At 38.6% G+C, this 26,857-nt stretch overlaps 1 protein-coding gene and 1 long non-coding RNA gene across 2 annotated transcripts in view; one reads left to right on the top strand and one right to left on the bottom strand.

Moving 5' to 3' along the window:
• LOC123633191 overlaps positions 1-22,075 on the bottom strand; it is a 33,996-nt gene extending 11,921 nt beyond the window's left edge. Inside the window, exons 1-2 of the long non-coding RNA XR_006733557.1 lie at positions 21,801-22,075; positions 17,291-17,389 (exon numbers count right to left, since the gene is read on the bottom strand). This is a non-coding gene — a long non-coding RNA (uncharacterized LOC123633191). The remainder of the gene's footprint in view (positions 1-17,290; positions 17,390-21,800) is intronic.
• Positions 22,076-22,631: 556 nt separating this feature from the next.
• TSPYL1 (TSPY like 1) lies at positions 22,632-25,128 on the top strand. Its single transcript, XM_045544223.1, has one exon. It carries the CDS (start codon positions 22,721-22,723, stop codon positions 24,023-24,025), a length of 1,305 nt encoding a protein of 434 aa, XP_045400179.1. The 5' UTR covers positions 22,632-22,720; the 3' UTR covers positions 24,026-25,128.
• Positions 25,129-26,857: the final 1,729 nt, after the last annotated feature.

The following is a 26,857-nucleotide window of genomic DNA, read 5'->3' as shown; positions in this document are numbered from 1 at the left end:
CAGGAGTCACCAGTTTCTGCCACTGGGAAGGTTACTTCCAAGAACTGCATGTTCCAGCACGCACTTGCCATATTCCATCACTATCTTATCTTAGATTTTTGGTAATGAAAGAATAGCTCTTCCCCTCAACAAAGCTCTGTTTATAAATAATTGTATGGTACTATTCACGCCAGCAGAGGCTGCAGTCTGCTGCTACAGATGGTGTTGACACTGTGATCTCCAAACATAGCATTTTCACTTTCATTTTTATTTATTACTTTTCACAGAGTGAATATCATTGCCCCAGCTCTCTATGGTCAGAAACAATCAGCAGCAGTAAAAGACACCTATCAGTGATGTGGGAAGCAGAGCCATGATTTTTGCTACATTGGACACAGAGCTTTGAAGCCAGGCAAAGAGGACTTGCCTGCCTTCTCCCAGCAGTAAGGATCCAACTAGACAATAAAGGAATAAAGTTGGAAAGTATTTTTGTGGCCTGTGGTAAGAAATCCTAAAACCAGATTTATTTGCATCTTCTTATTTTATCAGTGACTTGGGTTATTACTGTCTATAAATTCTACAATTGACAGCTCAGCTTAAACCTGAGGAATCTAGAAGAAAATACATCAAAATGCATCAAAGACATCAGCCAGGCGTTTCCCTGCATCTTCACTGACTTTGACACACACACACACACACACACACACACACAGTGGATTTTAATACTTTTGGGGACATGTATGTACATGGATCTCAACAGGCTTGGGATCATCAGGGAAAGTAGGTCCCTGGAATGCACCATTCAGAGCAGCAAATATTTCTGAAGGGGGCAGGCAGAGAGTATTCTCTAAATATTTTGGATGCTACCAAAAACACTATTTTCTTAAAATTCTCAAATATTTTATTAAAAGATGAGAAAGAAGGAAAACTAATTTTTGGCTTTAGAAAAAAAAAAGAGTGTTATACAAGCAAGTCTCTGCTGATGCCATGTAAAAAAGGAGGTCAGGAGTTCGAGACCAGCCTGAGCAAGAGCGAGGCCCTGTCTCTACTAAAAAATAGAAAGAAATTAGCCAAACAACTAAAAAAAAATAGAAAAAATTAGCCAGGCATGGTGGCGCGTGCCTGTAGTCCCAGCTACCCGGGAGGCTGAGGGAGGAAGATTGCTTGAGCCCAGGAGTTTGAGGTTGCTGTGAGCTAGGCTGATGCCACGGCACTCTAGCCCAGGCAAGAGAGTGAGACTCTATCTCAAAAAATAAAAAATAAAAAAATAAAATAAATAAATATAAAATATATGAAGAAAAGTTTATTTCTTTTTAGAATAACAGTTTTCAACTAAATGCATTCAACATTCTTTTCTAAGATATTCTCTTTAGGTCATCGAAATCCATCACTGAAGATACACGAACAAGCAGGTAGTGCTACACACAGTGCCTCTGCCTAATTAGAAAATAGCTCTGTCAACTTTCAAAATCAACTTATCACAAATTAATTAAAAGTAATGATCAATCCACACTAAAATAGTAAAGTTAATGAATAATTGAAGTGGGTAGGTTCAGATCCTGCCTCATTCATTCAGCAAGCCTGGAAGAAAGATGAAGCACACAGCTGTTACCCTCAAGACTCACATCCCAGTGGGAGAGAACGATTCATCAACAACTCAATATAAGACAAAGTCCTAACTGCTATATTTTACCTCTGTGCAAAGTGCTATGAAAACAGAGAGGAGGTATATTAGTCTGCTTGGGCTGTCATAACAAAATACCATAAGCTGAGTAGCTTAAAAAACCGAAATGTATTTTCTCACAATCTGGATTCTGGGAAGTCCAAGATCAAGGTGCCGGCCAATTCAGTTCCTGGTGAGCGCTCTCCTTCTGGCTTGTAGATGGTAGCCTTCTTGCTGTGTCATCACATGGCGGAGAGAGCACTCTTAGCACAAATCCCATCATGAAGGCCCTGCCCTCATGACCTCATCTAACTCTAACTCCTCTCAAAGGCCCCATCTCCAAATGCTGTCACATTGAGGGGTAGGGCTTCAACATGTGAATTTTGGAGAGACATAAATATTCAGTCCATAACAAGAGGGAAGAGGTAACTCTGGCTTGTGTTATAGAGGAGGGTATTATAGAAGTGACACTTGAGCTTGGTCTCAAATCAGACATAGGAGGTTACCAGTGGAGGAACAGAGAGGCCTTACTTTGTAGAGAGAACATCAGGAACAAAAACTCAGGAGGAAGAATAAAAGGTGATCATTTCAGCATATTCCAAGTAAGGAGTGCTTGTAGAGAAAGGAAAAAGTGAAGCAGAAAAATTAGAGTGGGGCCAGATTGCAGAAAGTCCCTGAGCATGATGTTAATGAGCTTAAAATGTCTGTCTTTATATGCGGGAAGCTGATGAAACTGTGTGTGTATAGATATATGTTATAATAAAGCTTATTGTTTGGACAACAATAATATAAATTTAATATTTAAAAATTGAACTTTCAAATGTTGAAATAATTTTATTTATTTATTTTTCTTTTCTTTTTTTTTTTTTTAATTCTTATTTCAGCATATTGTGGGGGTATTTTTTTTTTTTTTTGAGACAGAGTCTCACTCTGTTGCCCGGGCTAGAGTGCCGTGGTGTCAGCCTAGCTCACAGCAACCTCAAACTCCTGGGCTCAAGCAATCCTACTGCCTCAGCCTCCCAAGTAGCTGGGACTACAGGCATGCACCACTATGCCCGGCTAATTTTTTCTATATGTATATTTAGTTGTCCACATAATTTCTTTCTATTTTTTTAATAGAGATGGGGTCTCGAACTCCTGACCTCTAGTGATCCACCCACCTCAGCCTCCCAGAGTGCTAGGATTACAAGCATGAGCCACCAAGCCCGGCCTGAAATAATTTTAAACTTATAAAAAGGTTGCAAGAATAATACAAAGAACTCCTGTGTACTTCTTACCCAGATTTACCAATTATTACTCTTTTGCCGTATTTGCTTTAATATTCTCTCTATATATAAATATGTGTATAACATATATTATTTATATGGACATATATTAAATAGAAATAAACATATAGATGTGTATGTATGTATACACATATACACATTCTTACATGTACACAAACATTCTTTTCTGAACTAGTTGAGTAGGCTCACACATCATTCCCTTTGTCTATTAATAATTCAGTGTGTATTTTTCCATAATAAAGATATTCTTTTTAATAACCATAGTATAGTTATCAAATTCAGGAAATTTAACACTGATATAATACTTTTATCTATTCTAATTTTGTCAATTACACTAATAATGACTTTTATACTATGGAAATTTTTTCCTTATGTAGTACTCAATCCAGGATCTTGTATTGCATGTGCATTCCTCAGCCTTTATTTTTCGTGACACTGACATTTGTTTTTAAATAGGATTTTTGAAGCAAATGAAATGTTTAAAAATCTTCAGTACTGAAAAATAACTAAGGTCATCAAGGAAGAAATGAATGGATAAGAGAGGGCATAAAATAAGGGGCAGAGAAAAGCCTTGGGAGGTGAAGCCAGCTGAGGTGATGAGGGCCTATTGGGACAGGAGAAGAGAGTACTTATGTGGGAGACTCAACAGGATTTAGTGCAGATTATGTGTGAAAATAAAATAAAATTAAAGTTTGATTCTAGCTTGGGCCATTTAGTGGATGGTGATAAGGATCATAGAATGAGCAGCAGATTTTGTCTTTCCTTGATTTTAGGTTGAAGGAGGATACCCTAGTTTTGATTTTGAATGCTGAGTGGATCTGTGTATCATGTAGTTGGAAATAAGATACAGAGTTCAGGTGAAATGTTTAGGATCAAGAAGGATTACCTAAAGAATAAACCTAAACAGGCCATCTTCTGCTTCTCTTTCTATTTCCCAGCTGAGTCCTAAACACAGCAGATACTTATTAATAATAAAAACTATAGAGTGACAAACATCTCACAGTAGCCTAAGGAAAAGGCAAGTTTCCTTCCAGGCAGAAAAGGGCTGGGAAAACTATGGGGATTTCCCTGCAGAAATGAGGAACCCCTGAGTTTATCAACCAGGGCAGCTTCCACTCTTCTGCCGGGAATCAGTGAAACAGGAATTAACGGGGCACCAGAAGCATGCAATGCTTTGTACCGGGGCCATGATGCCCCATCCAGAATTTCCAAATCCAAAAAGCTCTGAAAGCAGAAAGCATGTTTGTATCTCATAGAAATGTGATACGGATTTTGCTATTTTATCTATGGCCCTTGAACTGTAACTACCTCTAAGAAAATAGCATACTACTCTCTCACCTAGTCCTGTGGGACTTATCACCTGCACCTGTCTCCTGCTGTCTTAGCCTGAGCCCGGGATGGGGGTGGACAAAGGAATCAGACTACGTAGCCATTCAACCACCCAGCTGGTCACTTGTTTGCTCATCATTTATTCATTCATTCAAGAAATATATATCGACCATCTACAATGTGCCAGATACTGCACTGGGTGCTTGAGATACAGTAATTAACAGACGTATTAGGTGACGTCATTGAGTTCACAATCTACCAAGGGGAATGGATATTAAACAAATAGTTAACTCCAATTGTAGTGAGTGCTGCAAATGGGGATGCAGAGCACAGTGAGAGTGTGTAGGGAGGAGAGAGACTGAAGGAAGTCTTCCTGGAGGAAGCGACTTGTGAGTTGAAATAAGGAAGAGAAGGAGGTAGCCAGGTAAAGAAGGTGAAGTGTGGCGGGGAGGGCGGATGTAGAGAGAATTCCAGGCAAAGCAAACTGCATAAAAAGGACCCAAGGCAGGAAGAAGCTTGACCTGAGTGTGGAAGTGAAAGCTGTGGCTAGAGACAGAGCATGGGGAGAGACAAAGAACTTTGGTCTTTAACCTAAGAGCACTAATTAGCCATTGAGGGGTTTTAAGTAAGACTGGGACATCACCAGATACTTCTCAGGTCACTCTGGCTGTGGTGTGGAGAAGGGATCGGAAGATCAAGAGTAAATGTAGGTAGGAAGAATCACCTAAAGATAAAATGGCTCTTCCCTCTCAGGACACATACACATCTAATAGAAGACATAACACAGAAACATGTTGAATCAGCATCTGAGCAGGACTGGACCTCCCTGCTCTGCAAACAGTGGATCACACAGCCTAGTTGTACACAGGCCTTCCTGGACACCCTGGCCACCTCCAGGGAGGAAGAGCAAGACTGCCTGCCCAGGTGGGTCCTCAGAACTGCCTTTTACCTCTAGGAGAAGCCCTAAGGGAGGCACCTCTTCTCTCTTTCTCTGTCTGTCTCTGTCTCTCTCTGTCTCTTTCCCCAGCTTACTGCCCGGCGCATACATACATACATCCACTCTAAAACCTTTCCACCTGACTACTTCAGAAGTCCAACCACCATTCTACAACCAAAAACCACTCTATTTCTTAGGACCTTCCTCCATATTTTTGTATATGAATAGTATCTTATCTGAATAAAAATCACATTCGGACTGATTTCACCTCTACATTTGTTGTTTATAAATGCTGATCATTTAAGCTCTTAAGAAAAGATAGCCAGGAATTTTGCATTAAGAATCATAATCATATGTTATCACATATAAATGACCTCACTCGAATAGAGCAGAATTTTTTCTGGCTTGCTTCCACATTGCAAGACTTTTATGCCGCCTGCTGGCATTAGGAACACTGCTGGAATTCATTCTGGAACAGAACTTTCCCTGAACTGAAACTCTACACTAAAAAGCAGTGAAGAAAACTTGTTACCATTCATTTATTTTGGACTTAGATTCAAAGGGTGGGAGGAAGGGGTGAAGGACAATAGTCCTTTGACACCAGCACGGGTAAGTTAGGAGGCCAAAAATCCCTCCATTAGACTTGATGGCCTGAGCAGAATAGTCAGGAAAATAATTATGTAAACTAGATCTTCAGCAGAAGGGGAAAGACAAGATAAATATATGTTATGAAACACATCAAGCCATTGCCAAATATTATATACAGTACCTCTGAATTGTAAAAATTTTCAGCTCTTTAGTATGTGGAATTTTATCAACAAGAGTGATAAAACATATATTATATATCCGGAAGTTTAAGGAACATATGTTTGAAGCTGGGCTTTTTTGCTTTCATTTTTGCATCCATATGAAAATAATATGCATATATAGAAGGAAATGAGTGCTATACTCGTAAGGACAATTTAGTATTCCCAAAATAGTAACAACCACCTAAAATGTACTACTTACTTGAAACTTAACTATTCAAACAGGACTCTATTAGTTCCTATTGTTCCTCTAACTGTGCCTTTGGATCCCAAAGTACTATTGCAACCTCTGAAAGTACAAATTTAGTAATTTAGGGCTAAATGAAATCTCTTTCTGGAAGGCATGAAGGTCTGTCTTCTCTTTATTCTTTTATTACTGTACACATTTTCTTAAGAAAAACATACTTTTTTCTGGACTGAGATTTATGATTAACTGCCAAATTTTAAAAAATGGTTCAAATAAAAGCAAATTATTAGCAGACCAGCAGTTTATTAAAATTCCACAACTGTATTTCCATCTAATGCTTCATGTCATCCTTGCCACAGCGAACCACTGCCAAAACACCAGCAATTTCAGAAAACAGTAAAATATGTTAAGTAACATTCTTTTAGACCATATTGATTTTACTTTCTCAACTTGAATTCATAGTACACTTTGGAATTATCCATTTCAACATTAATAATGGTTAAAGATATGCACTGAAATGTACATCTTGGACCTCTTAGGTGACAAAAAAAATTGTGAATAGTTTTGACACAGTTTTGGAGATCCTATTTGGTACAATGTGAGTACAGAGGCACCTCCCTCACCTATCTCTATCTTTTAATCTATAACTACACCTACATCTAATCTCTCTCTATATATATTAATATATATGCATATATATGTGGACTGTATCCTCTCTGCTGATATGGTCTTCTGACTCACTTAGAAAAAGAGACAACCAAACCACATTCTAAAGTAGCTTCAACACATACTGCTGTCTCTGTAGCATTAGATACAAGATTTAGTAAAACCAGAGAAAGGCCCCAAATTAAAAAATAACAATCCAAGAAGATTAAATGAGTCGAGGATTTTGTTTGTTTCTTCTTCCTAAAATTCCTTGATGGTCCAACCAGTTACACATCAAAAATATATCCAGAACTTGAGTAAATATATATATGCAATGACACTCAGAACTCTGTTTCCCTCTACTTTTTCCATTATCCACAAATGTGGCACAAATTTCTTTTGTGTTTTTTCTTCCTCAGTCTGTCCATCATTAGAGCCAGAAATTCAAAAAAGAGGGAGTTCTGAAGGATAGACTCTATAAAACTGACCTAACTTGGCTTATACTCTTAAATATTTTGGCCCAGGATAGCCAAATACATTCTAGTCATAACAGTAATAAGATTTATAAGCTCAAATTTTATGAAACTCAAACTCAAGGAATATATATATACTCATATATAAAATTCAAGCAGCTTTTCAGACAGAGTTTACCTACATTTCTAGTTTCCCATGCCTTTGGGGCATTTGCTTCCCTCCTAAGCTTTCTAAACTCATAATTATGGATAACTCTTAATTGGCTCAAATTATTCTTAAAACCAGTAGAGGCAGAAACTGCTAATTATTCTTCAATTTTCAGTCCTCTCTTCTTCCCCAGAATTTTAGGTAAACACAAAACCACACTAACTAAAGACTAATTTCTACCTCCTTTGCAAGAAAGTTTTGCCATTGGCATGAGAGTGGACATGACCGGGCAGTTGTCAAGTAGCATTAGAAAACTGCTTGCTTGTCTTCAATTCCTCTTTTCCCATGTTTATTACTTAATAATATTTCATACATATTACCTATTTTATGCAAATTGATCCCATCATGGGAATATAAAAGTTAGTAAAAGTTGTCCTCCTGGTTGTTTCTAAACTAAGAGGGATAAATTGAATCAAAAATAACTAGAAAGAAAGTAGAACATAATAAGCTTCATAGCAGATACATAAACAATGTCTAAGCGTTCAAAGGAGAAAAAGATAATATATTTTGCATGAGGTATCCCAAAGGATTTTTATTCAGGTGTTAATGATTAAGAAGGATGTTAATGGATGGATAGAGTAGGAGAGGGTGGCTCCTCTTCCCCTGGCCCACTTAGCAAAATGCAGAGAAATCAGATGCTTCCTGTGAGTTGTAACACTGAAAATGAGACGGCTAACAGCACAGCCTGAACACTATATGTTAGACAATGTGTTTAATGCTTTTAGTGTTTAGTTTTCCATAGTTGCTGTCACAAATTATCAGCAACTTAATGGCTTAAAACAACACAAATTTATTATCTCACAATTCTGGAGATCAGAAATCCAAAATGTGTTTCACTGGGTTAAACTCAAGGTATCAGCAGGGTGCATTCCCTTCTGGAGCCTCTAGGGCAAATCCTTGCCTTTTCCAGTGTCTAGATGCTGCCTGTGTTCCTTGGCTAGTGGCTCCTTCCTGCATCTTCAAAACCAACATATGACTGGTAGAGTTCTTCATTCACACTGTGTCACTCTGTCCTCTTCTGCCTCCCTCATATTTTAAAGGACACTTATGATTACACTGGGCCCACCTAAATTATCCAGGATAATGTCCCTATCTCAAGGTCAGCTGCTTAGCAACCTTAATTCCATCTGCAACCTCAATTCCCCCTTGCTGTGCAACATAACATATTCACAGGTTATAAGGACTAAGACATGGTCATCTTTGAGGGGCCCTTATTCTGCCTACCACATATGGATAACCGCATTTAATCTTCACAACAGATTTACAAATTTGGTACTAGCATTAACTCTAAAGATAAGAAATAGAAAGGTTAAACAATTTGACCATGATTTCCAAGCCAATAAATGACAAATCAGGAATTAGAACTCAAATATTTCTTACCCCAGGGTCTAAGCTCTGATAGGGTAACCAACAATCCTAGTTTGCTTGGAACTGACCAGTTTTAACACTGAATTTCCTAGGCTAGAAAAATCCCAGTCCCAGGCAAACCAGGATGATCAATAACCATGTCTGAACCTCTAACCCAAAACCTGGTTACAATAATTTAGCAACAGTTTTTTTTCCACATATTTTTGATCCATAGTTGGATGAATCTACAGATATAGAACTCTTGGATACAGAGGGCCGATTGGTTTTGAATAAGAGATGTCAAATCCCTGCCAATTAGAAGTTTACATTTTGGCATAGGGAAAGAGGTAATAAATATAAAAACATAATATAATTTGGGTAAACTAAAATGTGCTCTAAAGAAAGTCAGTCAAAGGCCCTCTAGGGGTAAGGGGGCAGGTAAGGCCTTTGTGTGGAGGTGATATATATATATCTGTGATATATATATCACAGATCACAGCTAAATTCCAGGAGCTCCATCGTGGTAGTGCACAGTGCCTTCTGAGGCAAAGAGAAGCTAGAGAAATGCTACCCCTTCCTACAAATCCACTTTCCCCTGGTTTGACAAAAGGTGAATTTGCTGAAAATGGTTGAGATAATTTATCCTAAGAAGATTCATAAGCAGTACGTTGGAAGTAGATAAAAGAATGCACTTGAGGTGGAAATGTAGTTTTGTCATGTTGAAGTATGTTTAACAAATCAAATAATCCTAAAATACTACCTATTAAAAGTCCTCATTGTAGTCTTCATTAATTAATTACTTAGAATTTACTAAAATTAGTGTCTCAAACTGTGCTCCCCCAGAAGCTGTCCCTGGATTAGGAATTAGAATGCAAGTCATTTCTTTAGGAGGTGATTCCAGGAAGTACTGGTGTTGGGCTAGGGAAAGGCGAAAGGGAGGAAGGAGGCAGTAACAAGTGTGAGGATGAGCAGGTTACTGATGGGGGCAGCCAGGACCTTTAACAGATGGTGTAGAACATGCATCAGAGTTGTTCTCCACCCAGAAGGAGAGGAAGCTGGAACTTTATCCTCCAACTCCCATCTGATTTTGGCTAAGTGCTGCTCCTAGGGGAACTAACTCCCTAGCATTCTGCCCTGGCAGTACAGAGCCTTCAGCAAGCATTGAAACGGTAAGTACCCAGGGGATATGAACAGAGCACCAACAGTTCCGCTATAAAATGCCTATCCAAATTATATTTTGAGTCTTACCACTTCTTGTAATTTCTACAGCTACAACCCTAATTCAAGCCACTCTCCCCTGGACCACTGCAACAGCTTCTTTGCCTCACTCTTCCAACTCACCCAATTCCCACAAAACAGTCCAAAGCATGAATTTTTCCAAAGCATGAATCCAATTATGTCACCTCCACCCTACCAAAAATTTAAACAGATTCTCATTGTAACCAGAATAGCATCCAGCGTCCTCATAGCCTTCAAAGCCTCATGTGATCTGACCACTCCCATGTCTCTGACCCCCATCTCCCAAATAAAATGCTCACTACTTAGCCACACTAATCTCTTTTGCTGATTAGTCCTGTCTCAGGGTCTTTGCTCTTTTGTTGCTTCTGTTTATGATGCTCTTCCCAGTGGATCTTTGCATCTGATACCTTCTCACCATTCAGGTATAACTCAAATATCACCTCCACACAAAGGCCTTACCTGCCACCTTACCCCTAGAGGGTCTTTGACTGACTTTCTTTAGAGCACATTTTAGTTCCCCCAAATTATATTATGTTTTTATATTTATTACCTCTTTCCCTATGCCAAAATGTAAACTCCTAATTGGCAGGGATTTGGCACCTCTTATTCAAAACCAATCGGCCCTCTGTATCCAAGAGTTCTATATCTGTAGATTCATCCAACTGTGGATCAAAAATATTTGGAAAAAAAATAACAATAACAGTAAAAAAAAAAAACAAATTAAAGAAACAATACAGTATAACCCTATTAACATAGTACTTACACAGTATTAAATATTATAAGTAATTTAGAGATTATATGAAGGATAGAAGGGGATGTGTGTAGGTCATGTGCAAATATTATACCGTGTTGTATCAGGGACTTGAGCATCCATGGATTTTGGTTTCCACAGGGGTCCTGAAATCAATCCTCTTCAGATACTGAGGGGCAACTGTATATCCCCAGTACCGAGAATGGTGCCAAGCACTTCTAGAGATTTTGGAAATATGTATTTACAGAAAATAATATGTTTCCAAGATTGATGAGGTTGACTGAAAAGGGTTGTCTTTCATATTGTAATCATAACTCTAATATACCTTGTTTATCATTGGTTTAGGACAATCATGAAGTGATAGTTTGCTAAGCAAAAGCAAAACTGATGAGATTATGGAAAATTTGCCTCAGTGGTGTCCCAGTTTATGAAGTTCTACTTTTAAAGAGGCTTCTATGATAATGTTCTAGTTATTTTTAGAATGGAAATAAAATGACATCTTCTAGTTTTCTTTTTCCCCTTAAGTAAACCTATTTATAACTATAAATTAAAACTCTTCCAGGGTTTAGTCATGCATTGAAAAATAACTGAAACTAACAGTGTCAAAAAAATATATCAATTTCTAGGAGGTAAATTATTGTTTTCTGAAAATCCAGATAGCTCTATGTTAAATATTTAAGTTAAGGTTATTATATTTTATTTTCTATATTGTGGTTCCTGCTCCCTCATTCTACATGTGAGCTAATTTACTTGTTGGATCACATCTCATCTTACATAAAGACCTTGAAATTAAAAAATGTCTGGGAGGAAGTCGGCAAATGTTAAATAGGAAAAAATAAGTGCATGTTGTCAGGGTTCACTAGGACATTGATGGCAGAACATAATGCGCCACAGTGAGTCTCAAAGTTCTTCTAATGTGATCCAAACCACATTCTAGCCTTCTTTCCCCAGCCACCCTCCTTTCCCTCCCTACACCTTTGCCTAGGCTGTTCCTTGAGCCTATCTTCCATCCTCTTCCCACCTTTCTTCTGCCTTCAAGTCCCACAAGTGTCCCTTCTATGAAGCTCCCTCCAGCAACGCCCCCTACCCCTGGCACTCACTAGGTCTTTTTTCTGTCCTCAGTGCTCAGATTGTACTCGGTAGAATATAACTAACATTCCCCTTTTCACACTACAGTGTAATGATTTATTTCCAAGTCATCTTCCACCCCTCTGAGGGTAATCTCTCAAGGTCAGAAAGTATCTTTTATCTTGAAATCCTTACCACTTATCATACTTACTATAGGAAGTGCTTACTAAGAAGCTGGTAAATATTCTACTCATTTTAACTACGTTGGGGTTCTCAGAAGGTATGTTCTGTGTGTATTATTTTGCTCTCCATTGGTAAATGGTGAAAAAGATGGGGTGGGAGGAGATTGGGGGAGGGACTTGTTACGAACATGTTTCCTCTCTTTTCTTATGTCCTCCTGTCTGGCCTCAGGCTGGGACCAGAGGCCAGATGGTGAGACTCTGACATGCTAACCCACCAGTGACACCATGACTCAGGTACCAGCTTGCAGGGCTTTCCTGATATCTTCTCACCTCCCTTTACAAATGCTCCTCCCATCTACCCTCCGTTCCAAGAGGTCTTGTCCCCTCAAGCTTTTCAAGACCCCTATTTAGGGTTTTCCATCTTTCCTGATCCTTCTATTAATCTGCCTAGGCCCCAAAATTCAATCTAAGAAAGTTGGTGTACAGATGATTTACGTTACTTAAATTAATGTATGAATATAGAAGCATTTCTATTTTAAAACAAATCTGTCACCTCCAATACAATTCTAATTAATAAACTATTTTTAACTTGGAAACTGTGTTTTTTGCTAATTCCAGCACCTTGCTTCTGAGCTTCCCATACAAAATAACTTTTTATAAAAAGTAGACATGTTTATTAACTATTGGACAATTACTAACTTGCATATATTTTTAAAAAATATATCTAAAGGTAAAAGGAATACTAACAAATACATCAACAATGTCACCTCTAGATCATTTTTTTAAAGCAACCAATGCTCCATAATACAGAGGTACAATCCAATAAATTAAGTTTTTGACTGAATTTCAGCTGTTTTAAATCACTCTTTGAACTAACATTGGCCTCATCTTCCAGATTTAAGGAAAACAACCCTTAATTCACCTTGAACTCAATATCACATTTTGAGCAAATGTTTTCGCTTCAGCCTTTAAATACCAACTCAAAAATTTATCAAAGCAAATGTGTTAGTTTATGTTGTTTTCTTCTTTTGAACTCTGTAATTGATTATATAAATTTAAATTATTTCATCCTTGTTTGAGAGTTTTCTTTAACGTCTGTCTGAAAAATGTTTTAAGTTCAAAGTGTAAAAGTCATTCCTGATGTCACCACCTCTATAGGAAGCAAGAAGTTAAAGCCCTCTTCCCTCTCCTCATCCCCATTCACCTGGAGATCACCATTTTGGGGAACTGGGTACATATCCTTTCCAAATATTTCCTGTGTTTATATAGATACATGGGGGTCAATTAATATTTATTAAAATATAACTAGAATAAACGTATTGGTCTGCAATGTTCTTTTGTAGCTTTCTAGTTAACATGGATACTTTTGAAGGTCACTATTTTGGATCCATTTTAATCTTTTTAAAGATTATGTAATATTCAGTTGTATGAACATGCCATAATTTATTCAACCTTTCATCTACTCACTGATATTTAGTTTGTTACCATTTGTTTGCTTCCTCAACACTCCTGACAAAATAACTGGATTCTTACTCTGCTTCCAACCTTGATTCTCCCTGCAAACTTTCTTCCCTCAACCCCATATCTCCCTGAATCTGTTGCCAAGTCTTTCTCCTTTTCTGTGTTGCCAATTATGAAAGAACTGGCCTCACATGCTCTCTATGCTCTCTTCATTTATCATTCACTCCCCAACCCTGTAATCTTCTGACTACTCTTGTGAAACTGCTCTCACTAATACCCACACAGCTGCTACCCCATTCCGGAACTTTTCTTCTCATTCTTCATCTCACTCAACATGGCTGCATCCCTTGAACCATAGCTTCCTGAAGTTCATTCCTCCCTTTTCTGCTGAGACAACACTCTTTTCTGGTTCTTTTCCTACTTCGAATGGCCATTTCTTAGTTTCCCCTGCTTGTCCTACCTCACCTGTCTCTTTCATGTTGGCGTTCCTCAGAGCTCTATTCTTGGCTCTTTTTTCTTCTCCCTCTACATGTCTTTCTGCTGTTCACAGCCACATTGATGGTTTCAAACACTAATGACCTCCAAATCCATCTGTAAACCCCACTCTTCTGACCTAGGAATCCCACAATCTATCTTCCAATATCTCCCCCAGCGTCACATGAAGTACTTCTTGTCTGTAACAGAATTCATGATCTCTCTCCTCCCATCATAATCTGATCTTCTTCCTGTATTCCTTAACTCAATCACATTTCCACTCATCTCTCTAGTTTAAACTAAAACCAATCATTCTTCCTCAACTCCTTCTTGCCTACCTTCATATTTAGTATTTCAGTATTTCCCTGAGATATTTCTCTACCACATTCCTAAAGGTACCCACATCACCTCTCGCCTGAATTTTTATACTTTACACTAAGCGGGAAGGATACAGATTGCCTCTCTTTTCTCAGGATGAGTTTGAAAGAATTATTTCCAAATTGAATTTCATGTGTTTCCTGATAATGGACCTTAATTTTTCAAGAATTCCTACTGAATATAGAACAGTACAAACTAATTAAATCTTTACTTGCTAGAGCTCTTTTATCCTTAAGTTAATTTATCAACAAGTGAAATCTCTGAAACCCAATCTGAGAATCCGAAAATATTGTTAAGTTAGACATATCAACAGTAGCAGGAGATACTTTTTCTTAAACTTGTCCCACATTTGGTGAATGCTTCCCCTGAGGGCACTCGTCTCCTAAAAACCACATGTCATGTTTTGATTAAAATATTATAATTATAATTAAAGTTTCCACGGCTGTTTAAGCTAGGCTTCAGTGTGGAATCATTCAGCCAATACAGTCAACACTGTATAAGAATCCTTTGGGAGATGGGCAGCAAAGATACATACCCCGGAAAAAGAAGTTATCAGTAAAGAGGTGGCAGCAACCCTTGAGTTCCGTGGTTACTGTCAAAGATCGTTAAAAATTAAAAGAAAAGAACATAGCATAGTAGAAAGAACTTTTAAGTCAGGCAAACTGGGTTTATATCCACTCCATTACTTACCAGTTATATAACTTTAGGCAAGTCACTTGATTTCTCTGAGATTTCTTAATCTTTATGATAAGGTGAATACTACCCATGTCATGGAGGGATGAGATAACTAAATAAAACTACATGGAAAGCATTTAACACAGAACCTATTATGCGGTATATATTCAATAAATATAAGCCTTTCTATTAATGATGAAATGAATGAATGATGGTATCTTTCCAAATCAAACTTTCACATTTTTAAAACAGATGTGCTTCGAATGGCTTGCTTACAAATCAAAGGAAGTTGTCATATAGTCTTAGAGTCACAAGCAGAGTTCTCAGCTAAGGGATGCAGTGTTATGACAACCAAGTATCAAGTTAGATACCACAATATTAACTTTTCATATTGAATTAATTTTTATGTGGAAAGTAGTGAATGACCTTGATGAGTCTTGCTTTAAAGCAACAGGGCTGGTTTTTTTTTATCATGAATGTCTGGTTGTTCTAAAAAGGTTCTTTGACTGTGGGACTGTACTCATATTTTAAAAAGAATTTGGTGGTATTTTTGTAAGATTACATATGAGTGTTGGAGTTTTAAATAAATGGCAAATAAGATAAATTCATAGGAACAATGTTTAAAGGATTTTAGCTACTAATCTAAACCTCATACTACCTAGTAAGTGCACAGAAATTTTTCCCTTGTATGAAATTACTTAACCTTAGGATTCTGAAATATATTTTCAAGTATAAAAAGTCATATTTATTAAGTAACTTATTGTCATTTTTGGTATTAAAACAAATAAATCACTATATTCACAGTGACTTTAAAAATATATATATTTTCATTAATTGTTTCACATACATTATTTTCTTTTTAATTATTATACCTTACTATTTTATCTTACTAAAAATACAGTAGGGTTTTGTCCCACCAAGCAAACATTTTATTAATTATTTAAATAACAAATGTAGTTACACAAATTTTTCAATTAACACTTCCTGAATTTGACCCATTTAACTTCATTCCTCTCTCTGAAGCGTAATGGCTCAACACTTTTGTAATTTATTTAAATCTATAAGTTCTATAGTGAAGGAATATAATATTTAGATTATCCTTTTGATATTACATAAATCAATGTATAAGTACTTCTAGTTAGACTATTTACTCCCAATTATAAACACACACAATTTTTGCTCAAAAAATACTAACCAAAAACATGAATTTCAAAAAGTATTTTTTTTCTTAACACTTTTATAAAGTGTATGCCTGCTATCTCTGTGGCATGGCATTTTAGTTCCAGAAACCCCACTATTTCCCATCACCTGAAGATATTAATACTATGTGTTTACAACATTGTCCAACCCCTTGCTGTGACGAAACGCTGCATGTGATCCAACACAGCCACCACTAGCAAGATGTTACTGAGCACTTGAAATGTGATGTGACCGATGAACTGAATTTTTCATCTTATTTAACTTTAATTAATTTAAATCTAAATAGCCACATGTGGCTAGTGGCTACCATACCGGACAGTGCAGGTCTAGAATGCATGTTGAAATAGCTGGAGCAATGGACAAGTATGATAACTATGTCTTCATGCCGCACCTCTTAAGTTATTCAGCTCTTACCCATAGTAGGATACAAGTCAAAGCTCATTTCTTCCATGAAGCTTACACTGACAACTCTTATCTAATGGATGACATTCCTTTCTAAACTCCTATACATTGAACTGTGTATAGGAAATCCAGAATTTAGTGCCAGATTATGCCTTTCACAATAGTTTAATTTTAATGCATGTAAGCTTTAGCATAAAATTATATAAATAACACTACCATCTTCTATTCATTGAAAGCTTATAGTGCTAAACACTTTATATATCTCATTTCATTTTCATAATAGGCCTGTACAGGTATGTATTATAATCTCAATTTTACGTGCGAGGAAATTGTCACCCAGAGAGATGAAGTGACTAGCCCAGGTCAAACAGGTGATGAGTGGCAGAGCTGGAAATTGAAACCAGGTTCATGACTGGGTGGGGACCTTGTAAGCAGGCTCATGTGAGATACTTTGGCCCAATTTGATTATTAGAAGCCATCATAACAAATCTAAGCCTGACTGAGAAAACTACTTTGTAATAATTACAGCTTAGTGGGAATAAAAGATTATGATTCAATTTAAATGACAATATAAATAAACAAAATTACAATACTACTTACACTGAAAGACCATTCCACAGTTCTTCCGCCATAGACTAGGCACATCACTTTCTTAAAGACAGTTGCTCCCTCTGGTGAGAATTGATGGAAATACTGTACCTAGCAAACATTTAAAAGAGTCTCAGTAGGAGCTCCACCTTCTTTAAGGACCTCTACCTTCCTTAAGGATCTCTTGGAAATTTGTTGTTATGTATTTTAATAATTCATTAGGCGGGGTTGGGGATGCTAGATGTCATGCTATCCAAGGCAACTTCCCTCAACAAAAAATTGCCCTACTTTCAAGAGGGAAAATCTACTTATATTTCCCTCAGCCTAGAATTTAACTTCATTTTACATATAAAAATAAAACATGTTTACACTGTTTTAATGTGAAATAAATTTTCCAGGAAGGAAACTATGCTATTTTATCCAATTTAAGACATCATCAATTATAAAACATAGTATTATTTAAATATCATCAAGAAAGAAAGACACTGTCAATTAAACTATGACACAATGAATCTTATACATAATTATTATTATTTTATCTTTAGGTATATTTAATAGCTCTTTTAGGTATATTTAGATAGAAATAAAATATCACGCTTGGGCATATATAAAAGGAAAAACAAAAGCAAAATACATTGTTAAACTTCTACATATTCAGAAAATTTACTGGAAACAGTTTTCAACTCGAGTTGTCAATATCCATGTTTTTTACAAACACTATCATCCTCTCTGTTATCAAGTGTTCTGATGATGCTATATTTCCTAAAATAGTGCTCAACTCTTGTAGCTAGGGTTTTCTTCCAAACTACTGACATCAATTATGTAAGTTTTGATGCTGGTATTTTTTTTTTTTTGAGCCTTCCAAAGATATTGCTGGAAAGTTTTCAGACAACAACCAGCATTCATATCCCTTCTTCAGATGGTCTTTATATTGTTCAGAAATGAAATCGGTAACAGTAAACAAGTACGCACATGCTCAGGCAGTGACAATGGACAATGATGTCACGACTGACACCTGGCTGAGAGTGTTTGTAAGACACATCCTGATTCAGAAATGTGAAAATGTATTGCTTACAATGGAAGAAATACGGTAGCATGTTATTAAGGGGAGCTTTCTCTTTTTCTTTTCCAGAACCTAACCTAGATTTGGTCACCATTTCAGAAAATCTCATCACCAAGGTATTTGAACCACAAATAAAACACACCTGTATCAGTCTCCATTCCATAGTGATTAACAGGTGTAACTTTCTAACTACTTTCCCATTTCTTATAGTGTAGGCATGTTAATGCCTTTACATATTGAAAGACATTACTATAAATTACTTTTCTCTTACAGAGTTGTCATTATATTGATATTTTTCTGTTTATGTGTATAGGTGTGTTATATTATCTATGAATTTCATTTCAGGAAAATAAAGACTGTTTTAGAAAATATTGGTTACAAAAAGGTGGCATTTGGTCTGATAGGGTTAAGAAAACACTGAATTTGGGATCATGGATAACTGATTTTCCTCTAAACAGAAAGCAAATACTTGGGCACTTCCTAACAAATATGAATATGCTTGTGGATAGGGGAAAGAGGGAGGAGAGAAAAACTGTGTATCAATTTAACATTAAGTAAGGGTGGTTTTATACTCTTATTTTAAGAAAATGACTTTACATTTTTGTTCAGAGAGCACAGGCTCTTGAAACCACTTTCCTGGGTTCAAATCATGGGTCTATCCCTTTCTATGTCATTTTGGGTAAATGATTGTCTCTCTTTGCCTCAGTTCCCCAGTCAGTAAAATGAGGATCATAATAGCATTACCTCACAGGGTTCTTAGGAGAACCAAGTGATATGATATGACATATGATATAATAAGTTCATAATAGTGGCTGGTCCATCAGAAGCTGTAATAGAAAGCTATCATTAATTGTAATCAGAAAATATATCTTTCTGCAAAACAAAAATGTCTGAACTTCTGCTAAACTCCTTGCCACCTGAGAAGTCATTCCTGAAGAATCCCGTGGTAGAGAATAACTTCAGTTTTCTGCAGATGTTTTTCCCTAGGACCACATTAGAAAAAATTCAGTTGTATTTTGGGTAGTGAGGTTTGATGCCAATTGCCCCAGAAATGCTCTGTCATGTACCACTATGTCCTATATTCCAAAGTGCAAAAAGCTAATATATGGAGCATGGCCAAAATATATTCCCTCTTCAAATAAGATATAATGCCAGTATAGACACATTATTAGTTTTTGTAAGATCATTTAAGGTTTTATTTTATTAAAATCAACAAATATCATTAAGAAACAACAAAAATTGAGCCTCATGTTATGCTGAGTAAATGTAAAAGCAGCAGCAACTGTGCTGTTATCCTATGGGATGATGCCGGAATGCTGGGATGATGAGATTGACAAGTAGGAAACAATGAGAATCACCTGGAGAAAAAGTGTAATTAAGTGCTAAATTGCAATGGCACAGCTCATAAAAGAGTTGTAGGAATTCAGGTGAGGAATATTAAGGAGTCATAGCGTGATTAAGGAAAGCTGCATCCAGAAGAAGGGAGAAAGAATTTAGCAGTTAGTGTATGTATGGCCTTGATAAAGTTAATCTCTCAAAGTTACTGTTTCCTCTCCTCTTTTGTGAAATTTGATAATTTAATGCATGTAAAATGTCTAGCACATTCTGAAGTGAGACAGGTTTTCGGTGAGTCTTAGAGAATGCGTAACTTCTGCCTAGAAAGAGAATGCTCAGATAGCAGATAACCTGTGTCATGTAAAAGAGACATATCCTTTTTAAGACTTTAAGATACAAAAAGATAAACGAAAAGTTCCACAAGTACTAGCCCTACCATAAGTACAATATTCTGTATCAAATAGCAACCACTTTTTTTTTTTTTCTTGCCTCCCTGGCAGAATAACTCCCTGAGCACACGAGCCTTGGCACAGGTTGAAATCCTAGAAGAGTTCCTTCTTCCAAGCAAAGATAAGGCATACAGTATGCATATTTTCTTTTCCCTCTAAAATCTTGGCCCTTCATTGGCCCTTCTGAACACTTCTTCAAAAACAGTCATAACCTGGGCTCTCCATTACTTGTAACAAAGACTTACAATCGCTTCTCTAACATGATTTTCAGATAATTAAAAGTGGCAGAAATTTAAGTTTTTCCTCATTTTTCTCTAAATATTTAATCAAATATTCCATATACAGCTTTTCAAATATGCTGACAAGAAGAGAAGGAAGAGTTTCTTCAAAGTGTTTTAACTCTATCTGGGGAAATTATATTCAGCGGAGTTCTGATTACATTTTCATATACCAGCTGTAACTGGAGCCTTTCCCAGCATTATCAGTAACAGCGCTAATTATACTAATTACATAATGGCAACTTTCACAAATAGACCCAGATCTAGGATTGGTCAAAGCCTGGCACTCATTTCTGCTTAAAAATAGAAGGCATATTGGAGTAATAAAAATCTCCACTTTAGCCCAAATTAAATTATTCCAGTTCCAAGATAGAAAATGATTTCATGGCAATTAGAAAGAACCAGGCCTTGTGGAAAGTTCCATTATTCATTCTTTTCTGTACAAAAAGTAATTCCAGCCATGCATCACAGGATCCATTTCTTGTAGAGAGAAACGAATCCTATGTCCATTTTTTGCAGAGAGAAATGAAGTAAGGCCTACACTCATTACCTTGGCTTGTTCAGAAAGAATTAGAAATACAGTGCTGGTAGTTTGAGGCTTGGCTACATAAACTCACCTAAATATGTTGATCTTTTCAGAGTTTGTTTGTGATCACACAAATGTAAATTATTTGTTAAAACAAAATTGTTTTCTCAGTGGTTTTCCTGTGCTTGTAGGAGCTTTGACCCACATATAGAAATTCATTCTCCTGACTAGGCTTTTGTTACTGCATACAGGAGAGCAGCCCTCTAGTTTACCAGTAGCAGATAGGGAGGAGAGCAGGGTGACAATACACAAGCCCCTCACTTCTCTTCTGAAAGCCCCAAGTTGCAAGCTGGAGAAACTGTATTTCGTTAATTTGCTCCTTTATTTAACACTTTAATAATCTATGAAATACTGTGCAAGGCAGTGTACTAGGCACTACGTAAACAAAGGTAAACAAAACCCTGACCTTGTCTTCCTGCAGTTCATAGTCTTCTCAAATATTTTTTTTTTGTGGTAGTTTGGGCTTTAATTTTGTCTTTCTGTGTTATTCCCTAGGTGTATTTCTGGTCTCATTACTCAAAGAGAGACTCAAGCTGTGGTAAGTCACAGCTGTTGAGCAGGCTTGCAGGGGAAGCAATGGGTAAGGTTGAAGGTGCTGGTGTTAGAACAACTTGAGGCTTGCATAGATGCAACCAAACCTTAATCCAAGGTGTGGTGTCATATTGCTTCTGTAATAAATTACTACAAACTTAATAGCTTAAAAAGACACAAATTTAGTATTTTACAGCTGGAGAGGTTAGAGGTCATAAAGTCAAAGTGTTGGCAGGGCTGCATTCCTTTGGAGGCTCTCAGGGAGATTCCATTTCTTTACCTTCCTAGCTTCTAGAGGCTGCCTCCATTCCTCGAATCCCAGATTCTTCCTCTATCTTCAAAAGCCAGCAACGTATCACGTATCTTGCCTCTCTCACCTCTGCTTTGGTCATCACATCCTCTCTAACCCTCCTGCCTCCTTCTTATAAGGGCTGTTGCAATTTCATAGGGCCCACCTGGATAATCCAGGATAACAAATCCAGGTGGCAGGTAACAAAACTTGGCAAATTGATCCCGGCTTAATTCCTGTCAATTTCATACAGCACAAACTCTTATGCAGATTATAAATTGAGGATCAGCAATGAATAATATACATCACTTTAGTGGTAAAAAAGCTTCTGAGTAGCTTTTTCTCCCAGTAGTGGTAGAGGCTAGAATTAATATTTTCATGCCACTTTTACGTAAGGGAAACATTTTGTTATGTATCTTAAAAATAAAGAGATGACTTTTGCTCCTAGCCATATGGAGTAACAGGAAATAATTTATTTTCCTGCCTCAATAAATTGAAAACCAGAAAAAACATTTTTCAGACTTTGGACAGTAGGCAGCGTTAGGACTGTGATTCCTACAATCGCTCCAGTTTACACGCTGTGAGCAGTTTCCAGATAGATTGTAAGGAGGATCGTCAATGCCTTTAGTCTCTGAGGACAACCTTCATTTACTTATGTAGGTAAAATTACCCTTGCTGCTGGTTAAATTCACAAAAACAAAACTAACAAAACACACTTAGCTGGCACGCAGCAGCAGACGCAGTCCGCGGACACAGCCAATTCTCGCGATACGGCGAAATCTGCAGCCCTGACGTCACCGCCACGGAGACGATCGCGAGACTGGAGAGTGGGCGGCGCGAGCGGCGCTTAGCTCAGGGCGCGGCTTCTGCGAGAAAAACAAACGTTACTCTGCCGTTGGCCTGGTATCACCATGAGCGGCCAGGGTGGGGGCGAGAAGACCCCTCTCTCCCAAGCCCGCAGCCTCACTGTTTGCGACCGTGCCCCAGGAGACGCGGACCCACACCAGTGCCTGAGCCTCCGCGACGAACCCAAGGCATCACAGGTGATGGCGGAGACGGGTGAGGGAAGCTTGGAGACGGTCGCGCTCCCACCGCCCCAGCTTTTAGGGCAGGGGGGCGTAGCCCGGGATCCCGCAGACAGTGGCCACACTCCTCGGATCCGGGTCGGTGGCGATCGCGGTCGTGTAGCTGTCGGAGCTGGGCAGGAAGAGGCTCCGCCTCCCACAGAAGGCCTGGAAGCAGCCTCGGTGTTGGTGGCAGCTGAAAGCACGAAAAATGGCTTTCAAGATGGAGGAAAGGCCCTAAAAGCCTGTGGCGCAGAGAGGCTGTGGTCTGAGGTGATGGGGGGCGCGAAGGAGGAGGATGTGAAGTCTGAAAAGTGCGCCACCGTCTCAGCAGCGATGGATGACGAGGAGAGGGCTGAGGTGGTGGAGATAGAAGGAGTGAAGGAGAACGAGGTGGCGGAGGATCCAATGGAGGTGGAGGAGAAACCAGCAGGTGAAGAAATAGAAGTGGTGGAGGAAAACAGAGCGGTGGACGAGGTGAAGGAGGAGGCAGGGCCCTGGCCTCTGAATGTGGCTCTCCGCATGGATCCTCTGGAGGCCATCCAGCTGGAACTGGACACTGTGAATGCTCAGGCGGACAGGGCCTTCCAGCAGCTGGAGCACAAGTTTGGGCGGATGCGTCGACACTACCTGGAGCGGAGGAACTACATCATTCAGAATATCCCCGGCTTCTGGATGACTGCCTTTCGGAACCACCCCCAGTTGTCCCCCATGATTAGGGGCCAGGATGCAGAGATGTTAAGGTACATAACCAACTTGGAGGTGAAGGAACTCAGACACCCTAGGACTGGCTGCAAGTTCAAGTTCTTCTTTCGAAGAAACCCCTACTTCAGAAACAAGCTGATTGTCAAAGAATATGAGCTCAGATCCTCCGGCCGAGTGGTGTCTCTTTCCACCCCAATCATATGGCGCAGGGGACATGAACCCCAGTCCTTCATTCGCAGAAACCAAGACCTCGTCTGCAGCTTCTTCACCTGGTTTTCAGACCACAGCCTTCCAGAGTCTGATAGAATTGCTGAGATTATCAAAGAGGACCTGTGGCCGAATCCACTGCAATACTACCTGTTGCGTGAAGGAGTCCGTAGACCCAGACGTCGCCCAATAAGGGAGCCAGTGGAGATCCCCAGGCCCTTTGGGTTCCAGTCTGGTTAACATCTGCCCTTGAGAATATTCCTGCACAAGGTCCCCTGTCACCGCCTGCTAGACTTGTGCTTGGGCAACAACAATGGGTATGCCTTCTATTTTTTTTTTTGGCTGACATTTCTGCAACCTCTCTCCTAGATATTCAGTTCTCTCAACCTCAAGATTTATAGTTATGGACATTCTTCTCCACTTCATAAGGTCTTCATGCTGTTCTGCATTACTGTCACATTCTGTGTGGCCATGGTCCACAACTCTTCTAAGCCAAGCAAATAATGCTGTATATTGTACTGCCTTTATCTGCACTGCTTGGACTGTTTGTTTCCAGGGCCTCTGGTCTGCTTACTATCACCTGGATGCCTGGCGTTATCTAGGAGCCCATTCTATCCATTCTGCTGGCTTCTGGCAGTACTGGCACATGGCCTGTGGACATTACTAGGCATTAATGACGTCAAGGGAGAGCAGCAGTGGGCCACTTGTTCTACATGATGTATGTTACTCCTTTGCTGTTCCTGTACCTCTGGTCACCTTTTGCTATCTGCTACTGGCTATGCCCACCCTCCTTGGCTACTGCCAAGGTCCCTCTCTCCCTCTTTTCCTCTTTTTCTCCTATCTCATTAAAAAAAAACAGTGATAGCTTAGAAACCTCTGCAAAAGCAAGCTTTTTGGTTTATTTCGACTCTGTCATTTCCAGAGACAGAGAGGTTATCCTGTAAAGTAGACTGTTGAAAGCTCTTTTTGTCCCCCTCTGCTCTCTTTCTAACTCCCTGGCCTCTTTAGCAACTCCTAGGGGGTTTAAAAGGATAGAGATTTAGATGGAATAAAAGGTGAGATCTAGTTTAAAATGGAAGAACTAAAGAGATTATGATGGGTACCCTAAAGAGGGGGAAAACTAAAGGCTAGAGACAGAAATAAGCCAGGTAAACATTGGGTCTAGAGTGAAGACTGGGCTGAGAACCTTCAAGAAAGGGGTACTTACTCATCAATTGTGATGGGAGGAGAAACACTTCTCAGGATTGGTGTAGAATTGAAGGGGTTTGAATATTAAAAACATTGCCTAGACAAGGGTTCTTTAAAAGAAATGCAAACAATGCAACTTTGGGTGTTTTCTCTTTTTTTTTTTGGAAGGGGCCTGTCATTTACTTTCTCTGAGCCTCAGTATTGTCATCTGTAAAATGTGGCTAAGTAAGAATTCTTGTTATGCAGACTGCAGATAACATGTGCAGAGCATCGGATGTTTAGTAGGTGCTGAGTAGTCGCTACAATTGTTGTCATCACAACTACAGAGCGACTGAGCCAGCCTTGGTGCATTGTCTAGTGCTTATTGTCTGGAAGCAAGTAACTGTGGGGCTGACCCAGCTCAGCCTCCTGAGCTGGCCTGACCATGGTGACATGGCAGATATCAGTTGGCCTCTGAATCTTCCAGCCTTCTGTGCCTGCAGGGGAAGGGATGGGGGCTCTTCTGAGGCTGGGCAGGAATCGAGTGTGCACAGGCTGGGGAGGGCAGGCAGCAGGGTGCTGTCTCACACTTCACAGGCTCGGACATCACAGGACATTCTTCCCGCCCCTGCTCACGGCTCACTGCTCATGGCTCACGGCTCCCAGACTCGCCTCTCTTGCCTCCTCTGACCTTCACAACAGACTTCGAGAACACCTGTAACCCAATTTATGTGGAAGATTAATATTGTGCTCTTATTTCACTAGTATTTAGTAAAACCTTGTTATTTTTCTGTTTCTGCTTATTGGAAAACTTGAGCAGTACAAGCTTGCTTTCAGTTGGTACCATTTAGAAGAATAACAGTCTTTACAATATAGAGACATGAATATAGATATATTCATAACAGTTTTCAACTTGTTCTTTCTGTTAAACTATATTCTTAGAAACATAGTTTGAATAACTCTGCCTTTGTTAGGCTTGTTAAATTGTTGTCTTTGTGGAAAAATAAGCAACAAAAAAGTGTGTGGTTTGATTGTCTTACTTGGTAATTTGTCCTGGTAACAACTTAGTAACTGACGTGTCTTTGTTCCTAAATTGCATAAATACTGTGAATTTGCTCTGACATACTGGAAGTGTACCATTGGCATATTTGTCTTCGTTTATATGCATGATGGTAAAATAAAAGCATGTAATTTTGCTAGATTTCTTATTTCTCATCCTGCCCATAAATGTGCTTGAATGAAATTGTTCAAGTTAATGACAAGTTATGGAATTATTAAAGTTGTTAAATGGACACGATAGGCATTATCCCAAAGGTAAGAAAATAGAATACAGAACTGTACCTTCCAAGGTAGGGAGGGTAGTTAGTGCTGTTATTTTGCTTTACAATGTTAAGAATTGCAGCTGCCTACTTAAGATGTCAGTTTTTCCCACGTAGCTTATGTAGCATCACCACCCCTTCATGTTCTCAAATCCTCCATTTCTAACTCTAAAAATGATATTCTTAGTCATTTAGTCTCTTCCCTTTAGTCACTTGTGCATTTAATAAGCAAACATGCAGGGAATACCTATCATATATGATGTACTCTTCTGTTCTCATACTTTTTCATCTGTAAAAATTTGTCATTCTTTTCTTCAAACTTCTCATCACCCTCTGTCAAATCTTTCAAGGCCTGCCCTTGGTAACTCCTCTGCTTTATAGTCTAGTGTAGGGAAGATAAAATGTTTCTTTGTGTACTTTGTAAGGACCTCTGTTCTACAAAATATTACGTAATTTTTCATTATAGTGAACTCCATAAATGTCTATTAAGGTGTTAGGCCTTGGGAAGATGATAAAGTCCATTCTCTTCATTGTTAAAGAATTGGGGAAGGACTAGTATGTAAACATAATTGACACAGAGTGATAC

The sequence above is a fragment of the Lemur catta genome, chromosome 2 (assembly GCF_020740605.2).
Source record: "Lemur catta isolate mLemCat1 chromosome 2, mLemCat1.pri, whole genome shotgun sequence".
Taxonomy (NCBI): domain Eukaryota; kingdom Metazoa; phylum Chordata; class Mammalia; order Primates; family Lemuridae; genus Lemur; species Lemur catta.
This window is presented reverse-complemented; position numbering and strand designations above follow the sequence as displayed.